The sequence below is a fragment of the Bison bison genome, unplaced genomic scaffold, assembly GCF_000754665.1.
Source record: "Bison bison bison isolate TAMUID 2011002044 unplaced genomic scaffold, Bison_UMD1.0 scf7180017864516, whole genome shotgun sequence".
NCBI classification, from domain to species: Eukaryota; Metazoa; Chordata; class Mammalia; order Artiodactyla; family Bovidae; genus Bison; species Bison bison.
In genome coordinates, this window is record NW_011495069.1 from 2,560,036 (window position 1) to 2,570,543 (window position 10,508).

The 10,508-nt window shown below is 49.5% G+C and overlaps 1 protein-coding gene across 1 annotated transcript in view; it reads right to left on the reverse strand.

Annotated features, from left to right (window-relative positions):
• The window catches only part of TMCO4 (transmembrane and coiled-coil domains 4), a 99,318-nt gene that overhangs the window by 82,878 nt on the left and 5,932 nt on the right, over positions 1-10,508 (reverse strand). Inside the window, exon 2 of the mRNA XM_010829943.1 lies at positions 1,258-1,435. Within this exon, the coding sequence (XP_010828245.1) occupies positions 1,258-1,427 (170 nt within the window). The 5' untranslated portion in view covers positions 1,428-1,435. The remainder of the gene's footprint in view (positions 1-1,257; positions 1,436-10,508) is intronic.

Sequence of the window (10,508 nt, forward strand, 5' to 3'; positions counted from 1 at the left end):
CCCCCCCGCCCCGGTCGGGGGCCCCCGCCTGCCCCTCCACAGCACCCAAGCTGTCCCCAGCCCCGAAAAAGGCTGCCTCCCCTTTGTTCCTCCACCTCCGGATCACTGTCCTGGTTTCTCCAAACAGCTTCACCAGCTTTCCAACAAGCCCCTCCGGCCCTCCAAACTTTCCCCTGCACATCCCTGAAGGCCAAGCCCACGCTCCTAGCCCCTCTACTATTCTGATCCTAACACTCACTGAACCTACCCCCATCGCAGCACGTAGCCCATCCATCCACTCTTAAACCAGTCAACCGGGGACTTCCCTGGTGGTTCAGTGGTTAAGAATCCGCCTTCCAGTGCAGGGGACACAGGTTGACCCCTAGTTCTGGAATATTCCACATGCCAGGGCTTCCCTTATAGCTCAGTTGGTAAAGAATCCGCTTGCAATGCAGGAGACCCTGGTTCGATTCCTGGGTTGGGAAGATCCCCTGGAGAAGGGATAGGCTACCCACTCCAGTATTCTGGCCTGGCGGATTCCATGGACTGTATAGTCCATGGGGTCACAAAGAGTCAGACATGACTGAGTGACTTTCCCTTTCACTTTGGGGAATGGAGCCCACACACTGCAACTGCTGAAGACGGCATGCCCTAGAACCCGCGCCCAGCAATAGGAGAAGTGAGGCAATGCGCACTGCAGTCAGGAAGAAGCCCTGCTCGCTGCAACTAGAGCAAACCCAAGCGCAGTAACGGAGACCCGGCACAGTCATAAATACATAAATAAGTGAATAAAAATGAAAACAAAACAAAACACACAAACCCAGACACCTGGTTTAGCCCCTGATTGTAAGCACCAGGAGAACAGGAGCCAGGCCTTGCTTTTCTTTGCGTTCTCCACAGGGCCTTTCACAATCCTCAGTATACAGTAGGTGCTCACTGAATGCACAGACATCTTGTCCTGCATTAGGGGGTGTCCTCCTTGAGTGTAGGGGCAGAGGTGGCCCTGTTGATCTTATTCACGAACACTTTCCACGTGCTTCAAGCGGTGCCTGGTCAAACAGCAGGTGCTCCTTAAATGCCTTGTGAAGGTATAAAGGAGTGGGTACCAAATGAGGGATCGCTGTCCCCCTACGATGTGAGTTCCCTAAAGGCAAGGACAACGGCTTTGTCCTCTTTGTACCGTCTGGTAGCACCTGGAAGGCTGCCTGGCTGCTAGAAATCATCTCCTTGAAATAGCACGACTTGAAATATCTCTCTCTGTGAGATAGAAGCACTCACCTTTGCTCGGGCTCTGGAAAGAGCTGGGACAAGGAGATGCTGCAGAGGGCGGCGTAGGTGAAGCGGTTGGCCTCGGTCAGCTCCCGGCCCGTGGGCAGACGCGGCTCCCCCTCCACACCTGGCTCAGCCACCCGGGGCAGCCTCGGGCCCGACCCGTCCCTTGCGGCCATTTCCAGTCCTGCAGGGAAAAATCCCAGTGAAAGGCTGCTTTCAGCAGGTTGGCAAAGCCTCCTTCAACAGGACACAAACTACCCATCATAAAAGAAAAAATGGATGAATCAGCCCTCATTCAAATGAAAAACTTCTAGTTATCATCTTTAAGAGACTGGGTGGTGGGGGATGGGGAGATATTTTCAAATGTGTTTATCACAAAGGCTGAGTATCCCCAGAAGGATAACAACTCTTACAAGTCACTGAGAAAAAGAAACAAAGCAAATTTTTTTTTCTTTTTTTTTTTAATTTTATTTAATTTTTAAACTTTACATAATTATATTAGTTTTGCCAGCAAAAGACCTGAATAGGTACTTCACAAAAGATATCACGTATCTTTACAAAAGTGGTCTATAAGCACGTGCGGAGATGTTCAACATCATCATGAATCAGAGAAACAAAAATAAAAACCCCAGTAAGACATGGCTACTCACCCATCAGAATGGCTAAACTTGAAAACCTGACAACACCAAGTGCTGATGAAGAAAAAAGACAGAACTTGCAAACATACTGGCGGAGTGTGAATCACCCACTGAGGACACGGAAATGAAAACCTCCAGTGAGGGATGTCCCTGGTGGTCAGCGGCTCGGACTCCACTCCCCTAGTGCAGGGGGCCTGGGTTCAATCCCTGGTTGGGGAACTAGATCCCACATGCTGCAACCAAGGGCTCGAATGCCGAAGACTAAAGATCTTGCAACTAACACCTGACCCAGCAAACAAATTTTAAAAGGAAAAAAGCCCAAGTCCATTTGCCTATCAGAATGGTTAAAACTAAAAAAGACCTATAATACTAACAGAATAAGCAGCAAATAGAACTTTCATATGCAGCTGGGGAAAATGTAACTTGGTATAACCATAGGCAAAATGGTCTCACTTTATCCAGTAAAGTTAAACAAATGTCTTCCCTGCTGCTGCTGCTGCTAAGTCGCTTCAGTCGTGTCCGACTCTGTGTGACCCCATAGACGGCAGCCCACCAGGCTCCCCCGTCCCTGGGATCCTCCAGGCAAGAACACTGGAGTGGGTTGCCATTTCCTTCTCCAAATGTCTTCCCTACACCCCAGCAATTCCACTCCTGAGAAATGAGGGCTTATGTCCCCCAAAAGACATGTACATGAATGCTCAGAGAAACTTCATTCGTAACAGTCCTAAATGAAACCACCCACACGTTCACCCACGGGTGGATCGGACGTCCTATGTCTAGTCATGCCATGGAATGTACACAGCAATGAAAAAGAACAAAGCCTGACACACAGGCTTCAACACGAGTGAATCTTAATGATAAGCAGACAGTCATTCGCTAGAGCGTATACTGTAGAATTATGTTTATATGAACTTGAAGAATAGGTCAAACCAATCTATAGCGAGAAGGGTCAGAAGAGGGGTTGCCATTGGAGGAATATTGGCCCAGAAGGGATACAGAAAGGCTTCTAGGTGAAGAAAACGTTCTGTATCTTGACCCAGGTGGTGATTTTAAAATCCACTGAACTGTATACTTAAGATTTGTGTATTTGGGGGACTTCCCTGGTGGTCCAGTGGTTAAGAATCTGCTTTCCGATGCAGGAGACGTGAGTTCGATCCCTGATTGGGAAACCAAGATCCCACATTCTGAGGGGCAACTAAGCCCCACCGCAACAACTGAGCCCGAGCTCTCTGGAGTCCATGCGGCACACGAGAGAAGCCGGCATGGCATGCCACAGAGAAGCCCAGCGCAGCCACAGAAGAGGGGCAGGGAGCGAGTAAGGCCTCCCTGCCCTCCCTCTGCCCCTCCCTCTACTCTGTTCTTCTTTGCCGGCGGCTGAAGTGGACGGAGGGAAGGCAGGCATAGGGACAAACCACGCCAAGCCAGGCCTCCAAGGGCCCTGGGAGGGGGGACCAGGAAGGGTAGCCAGACCACAGGCACTGCAGATACAAATGCAGGCTCAGGACCAGGCAGACAGTGTGATGAGAAGAAGGTGTGGGACTTTGGGAAGCTCAACCTCTCTGCACTGAGATTCCTTCACCTACAAATGAACTATAATAGTATGTGTCTGGAAGATCTGTGCAAGCAACGAGGAACACCGCCGTGCAAGTCAGTATTTATAAAGCACTGAAAAGACAGAACTTGGCACTGGGCTCACACTACATTAATGTTAAAGAAATAAATTAATAAAATTATCAACAAACAAGCGCTCAGCACTGTGCCTGGCACGCAGCAAAGGGGCATAAGTAAGAGTAGGAGGCAACCAAAGGGACCCGTCGCTGGATGCCAGGCCCCCAGGCTGCAGTTTCAACACACACTGTCTCAGCTGGCTCTACGAGCCAGGTACTAACACACTAACACTTTCTCCCTGTTCCTGGGGGAACAGGCTCAGAGGAGGAGGATCTGGGCCCGGGTCATATGCCAGAGAACAGCACAATAGAACCCAAAGCTAGACCTCTTAGCCAGACATCTCACCCACCATCTCTTGTTTTTTTTGTTTGTTTGTTTTGCACCATCTCCGTTTTAAACATTCGTCTTATTGCCCAGAGATTCCTAGTTTAATACCCATATGCCACACTGACTTTGGCTCACAATTCATTCTCATCCAGCTGAGCAATAAAATCTTTTGTTCTCAAAATATTTCATCTATGGAGGGATTATTTAAAAGTTTGTTGGCAGCTAACATGGCATCTGTTTTTCAAAATAACTCTGAGCTAGTTAAAGTCACAAGCCAACATCTGGACAGCAGGCTAACAGCTCACAAAGCACTGTAAATCCATTTAATTCTTATAATTGCCAGGTAAGGTTAAGTAGCATGTGAGGCATTATGACTCTCTCCTGTAACTACAAGCTCAGAGAGGTCAAGTGATTTCCCCAAGGTCACACAGTAAGTACGTGATGAAAATCAAACCAGACTTTGGTTCCAAACCCCATGTTCTCTCCTCTGCATCAGGCACAGGGATTCTCCTCCCCTCATTTCAGATGGAGAAACTGAGGGCCAGACAGGTTAAGACCTTGCCCAATGTCACCCAGCAAGACTGGCCTCCAACGGTTGCTCCAGGAACCCAGGTTCAAGATCTTTTGGAGTGGATTTCCCTAGCTCCTTGCCGTCCAAGGGATTCTCAAGAGTCTTCTCCAAAATCAGAGTTCAAAAGCATCAATTCTTCGGCGCTCAGCTTTCTTCACAGTCCAACTCTCACATCCATACATGACCACTGGAAAAACTATAGCCTTGACTAGACGGACCTTTGTCGGCAAAGTAATGTCTCTGCTTTTCAATATGCTCTCTAGGTTGGTCATAGCTTTTCAAGGAGATCAAATCAGTCCATCCTAAAGGAAATCAATTCTGAATATTCACTGGCTGGACTGATGCTGAAGCTTAAATTCCAATACTTTGGCCACCTGATGCGAAGAACTGACTCACTGGCAAAGACCCTGATGCTGGGAAAAATTGAAGGCGGGAGGAAAAGTGGATGACAGAGGATGAGATGGTTGGATGGCATCACCGATTTGCTGGACATGAGTTTGAGCAAGATCCAGGAGCTGGTGATGGACAGGGAGGCCTGGTGTGCTGCAGTCCATGGGGTCACAAAGAGTCGGACATGACTGAGCGACTGAACTGAACTCCCTGGCTCAGATAATCAGCACAGACCATGGCCGTGAACAAAGGGCACAGCAACAAACCATGAACTAAGATGATGACCGGGGGCAGTGCCCAGCCTTGATGTCAGCAGACTCGGCGATTCCTACTACCTTTAATCAGCACCACCACGTGCCACTTGGAGACTGGAGTAACTGCTGCTCCTACCCAGAGGAGCCCACGGTGGTAGTTTATTGACCCTATGTTAGGTCTCAGCTCGAGAAGAAACAGCCTTCTAATCAGAGAATCCTAAGCTGGCCTGCCTCTAACCATGGCGGGGAAGAGGGTGTGCTGAGTGCCCGAAGAACTCAGCTCAGGCCAAATTCATCCATTCATCCGTTCGTTCATCCATTCAACAAAACACACTCGTGACGCCCCTATAAATCCATTCTCTGCACAGCAGCCCGAGCGGCCTTGTTGTCACACATAGCGGTCATGTCACTCCGCTGCTTAAAGTCCTCCAGAGGCCTCCCATCGCCCCAGGATGAAGACCAGTCCTTTCATGGTGGTCTACACAGTCCTGGTCTGGCCTCTGCCTGCCTCTAAATCCCAGCCTGTACACCCCCTGCCCACCGCGCTCGCTGCACTAGAGCCACACTGACCGTCTTTCTGCTCTTCAATACGCAGGCTGGTCCTCCCCCTGGGCCTCTGCACCTGCTGTCCTCCCAGCCCGGGACACTTTGCATTCGTCCTTCACATCATTCTGGCTTCAGCCCGAATGTCACCTCCTCTAGGCCAAGCTACTCTGCTTCTCTAACCCAGTCCCCTGTTCTACTTCTGTAATACCTACTTCCGTCTTAAGTAATATACTTTTAGAGTATTTGTTTACTTGTGTGCATAAGGAGAATGCTAACTCCCCGAGGCAGGCCCTGGGTGTTTTTTCACTGCTGTACCCAGAGCTTTCTGAGCCAGCCATGGAATATGGATGGTGTTCAACCACTACTTGCTGGATGAATGAAGGATATATGATGCAGGATGCCCTGTTCTGGGCAGCCTTGGGGCAGATCACGGGACAAAACTGACAAATTCCCTGCCCTCAAGGGGCTCACATTCAGGAGGGAGACAGGCATTACTATACTGATATGTCATAATCATAATAATTTAAGTAACTTGCCCATAATCACACAGCTACTAAGAGGTGGACCTGAGATTTTTTTCACTCAGAGGAACTGAAAGCATGATCCATGCTCTGAACAGTCACTAAATAAATAAGTAATGAGTGAAAGTGTTAGTCGCTCAGTCGTGCCCGACTCCTTGAACCCCATGGACTGTAGCCCGCCAGGCTCCTCTGTCCATGGGATTCTCCAGGCAGGAATACTGGAGTGGGCAGCCATGCCCTCCTCCAGGGGCTCTTCCCCACCTGAAGACTGGATCTGCACTGAGAGCCTGGGGTCTCCTGCACGGCAGGTGGATTCTTTACCATCTGAGTCACCAGGAGGCAAGTGATGAGTAAGTAAGCAGATAAACAGGTAAATATTCAGTCAAGTACTCGGTGACGGCCAGGGAAGAGCAACCAGGGAGAGCGGAGTACGCAGTGATGAGGAAGGAGGGGGTGGCAGTGGCATCAGGCGAAAGGGGCCGTTCCAGCAGAGGCCTGCAGGAGCTAAGACGGGCCGGAGAAGGCGATCTAGGAGGAGAAACAGGACGGTGGCAGACACAGACAGGTACCAGACGACGGCAAAGCAGTGGGGCAAGTGCTGCGGCAGAGGAAACCCAGACAGCCAGACACGCAGAGGAGAGCCCGGCACTGGCTTCCCGGAGAAGGCGACCTCAGATGGAGCGGGGTCAGTGGGAAGAGAGTGTTCCGGCAGAGGAGACAACGTGTCAGTCCCAAACGGAGAAGACAGAAGATGCTTCTGAAGAACCAAAAGGATGCTCAGCGTAGCCAGGGCTTGGGCAATGGGTGGGTGTAGAGGCGGGGAGGGTAGAAATGAGGTTGGAGGGGAAGCTGCCAGGGGCTACACCCTGAGGGGACCAAGCGCGCCTAGCTGAGGAGTCCAACCCGACTGTGCAGGCCAGGGCCGCGTGCAGAGCTGAGGGAGGGTGCACTGGGCCTCTCAGCGCTATTTCTGCAACTGCCCGTGAGTCCATAATCAATTCAAAAGAAACAAGCAGTGCGGCATTGCTATAGAATTTGAGAACCTCAACTTAAAATAAACCCAAATTAAATATTCACCTCCACTTCAAATCAGTCAGTTAATTTACCAAACACGTACCAGATGAGTACAATAAATATTACAGGTGCTGTCTTACATGCTGGGGAGCCAGCAGTGACTAAGACACACGGACAAGCACCTTCCACCATGCAGATACACTGTAGCAGGGAGACAGACGACAGGTAAACTCAAAACATTTAAATTAAGATCATTCTATTCCACACCAGGAGTTGGAAAGAAAATAGAGAACACTGAAAAAGAAAGATCATTTTAAACAATGACGAAAGTTCTGAAGAGAAAGAAACCTTATATAATGCTTATCCAGATTTCAAGAAACAACCTTGGGCCTCCCTTCTCTCTAAGTCTGAAAACAGGCTGTTCAGCTTCTTGGAAGTTCCTGGAGAAATACGCAAATTGCCTTGGAGGAACAAACCAGAAAAACCAGCCTGCAGGTCCATAGGGTGTGGGACTGGGAAGAGGCCTGTGGGAAAGAGGGAGGTTAGCCCCAGGGCCCAGGGGAGCCCTGACCCTACTTCTGACCTTTGTCCCCCAGGTCTGTAGGCATCGATCATTCATCGAGAGCAGCCTGGCTCTTGGCATGAATTTTCGGTTCCAAGTCTTCATACCCTGAGCCATGGGTGCTGCACCCGCTGCTTGGCTAGCCTGGCGGCAGAGGGCTGGCACTGGATCTCCTCCACACCAGTATTCCGGGGCCCAGCCATTTGCGTGCCATGCAGTGAGTGCTCAGAAATCGCCTGTGACGTGAGCAAGTGAATGAACGAGTTTTGAGGTGTCAACAAAAGCTAGATTTTCCTGGTTATTCTCTCTGGAAAGGCACTCCTCACCCTCCCCTCGAGCATCAGATGAGGAAGGCAGATGGAACAAGGGCCCAGCACCTGAATTACCCAGAGACGCCCCAGAGCCCAGCGGGAGCGGAGAGAAGGTGTTTCTGAAGAACCAAAAAGATGCTCAGCGACCCAATAACGCTCAGCCCAAGGACGCCCAAAGACGCTCAGCGACCCAAACTTCAAATAATCTGAGCTTCATCCTAACAGGCCATTTTCTATGTTCAAGGAGCCAGAATACTTTCTGCCTCTTCAGGTCTCTTTTTGGCCATGCCCTGTGGCCTGTAGAACCTTAGTTCCCAGACCAGGAATCGAACCCAAGGCCCCTGCAGTGGAAGTGCAGACTCTTATCCCTCCAAAGGGTTTTTAATCAATTACCATCGGTAACATCCTTCCCCTGGATTTTACCTTCCTATGAGGCACGAGCATGTAGTATGACTGTAAACCAGGAGATTCAAGCCACAAGTCCAACCATATTAAAAAGATAGACAAGTAAAATGCCTGGAAGAACAGTCATCACGGGGATCTCTGGATGGTGGGATACCAGAGACTCTTCTGGATTTCCTCAGTGCCACAGAGCTGTATTGCTTTTAAACTCTTAAGACAGTTATTTCATGTCTCGACCTGCATGGAGGGGATGGTTGGACTTACAGCAGGGTGGCTGACACTGACTGTCTGTACGCTGGGGTGGAGTGGGGCGGGTGGGGGTTGGTGGCTACAGATTCTGTATGATTTTAATCTTTTCTACGTTTAAATTTTATGAATTTTCAATAATGACTGTGTATTGACCATAAGATCAGAATGAAGAGTTTTCTTTAAATTTTTTTTTTTGATGGGGACCATTTTAAAGTCTATGAATTTGTTACAATACTGCTTCTGTTTTATGTTATGGTTTTTTGGCCTGGAGGCATGTGGAATCTTAGCTCCCCAGCCAGGGATCGAACCCACACCCCCTGCATGGGAAGTAGAGGTCTTAACCACTGGACTGCCAGGGAAGTCCCTGATGGATTATGATTTTAAATCATAATATGGTGTGCTGATGTCAGCTCAGACTGGCACCTCTCCCAGATCTGCGTTCAGTGATGCTGGGAGCCTGAAACAGGCCACAGAGGGGTTATTTCCATCACAGAAACTGGCAAGTGCCACGGACGAAGGGAATCTCTTTTCCAGGGAGGTGGTTAACAGTACATCGCGGGATACACAATACGATGCAGCTGTGTTTCTAAAAAACGCCTCACAGAGCACAGAGCACACAGACCACAAGGCGATCACAGAACATAAGGACCACAAGGCGATCACAGAGCATACGGACCACAAGGCGATCACAGAGCATAAGGACCACAAGGCGATCACAGAGCACACAGACCACAAGGCGATGCATCAAACGCTAATGGTCCTGACGCACACACTACCATGTGCAAGTGAAAGTCGCTGAGTCGAGTTCAGCTCTGAACCGTCCATGGCATTCTCCAGGCCAGAATCCTGGAGTGGGCAGCCTATCTCTTCTCCAGGGGATCTTCCCAACCCAGGGATCAAACCCAGGTCTCCCACCTTGCAAGCACATTCTTTACCATCTGAGCCATAAGGGAAGCTCAAGAATGCAGGAGTGGGTGGCCTATCCCTTCTCCAGTGGATCTTCCTGACCCAGGAATCGAACCGGGGTCTCCTGCATTGCAGGCAGATTCTTTACCAACATCAGTTCAGTTCAGTTCAGTTGCTCAGTCATGCCCAACTCTGCGACCCCATAAATTGCAGTACACCAGGCCTCTTTGTCCATCAACAACTCCCAGAGTCTACCCAAACCCATGTCCATCAAGTCAGTGATGCCATCCAGCCATCTCTTCCTCTGCCGGCCCCTTCTCCTCCTGCCCCTAATCCCTCCCAGCATCAGAGTCTTTTCCAATGAGTCAACTCTTTGCATGAGGTGGCCAAAGGATTGGAGTTTCAGCTTCAACATCAGTCCTCCCAATAAACACCCAGGACTGATCTCCTTTAGGATGGAGTGGTTGGATCTTCTTGCAGTCCAAGGGACTCTCAAGAGTCTTCTCCAACACCACAGTTCAAAAGCATCAATTCTTCGGTGCTCAGCTTTCTTCACCGTCCAACTCTCACATCCATACATGACCACTGGAAAAACCATCACCTTGACTAGACGGACCTTTGTTGGCAAAGTAATGTCTCTGCTTTTAAATATGCTATCTAGGTTGGTCATAACTTTCCTTCTAAGCAGAAAACATCTTTTAATTTCATGGCTGCAATCACCATCTGCTGTGATTTTTGAGCCCCCCAAAATAAAGTCAGCCACTGTTTCCCCATCTATTTCCCATGAAGTGATGGGACCAGATGCCATGATCTTCGTTTTCTGAATGTTGAGGTTTAAGCCAACTTTTTCACTCTCCTCCTTCACTTTCATTAAGAGGTCTTTTTTAGTCCTCTTCAC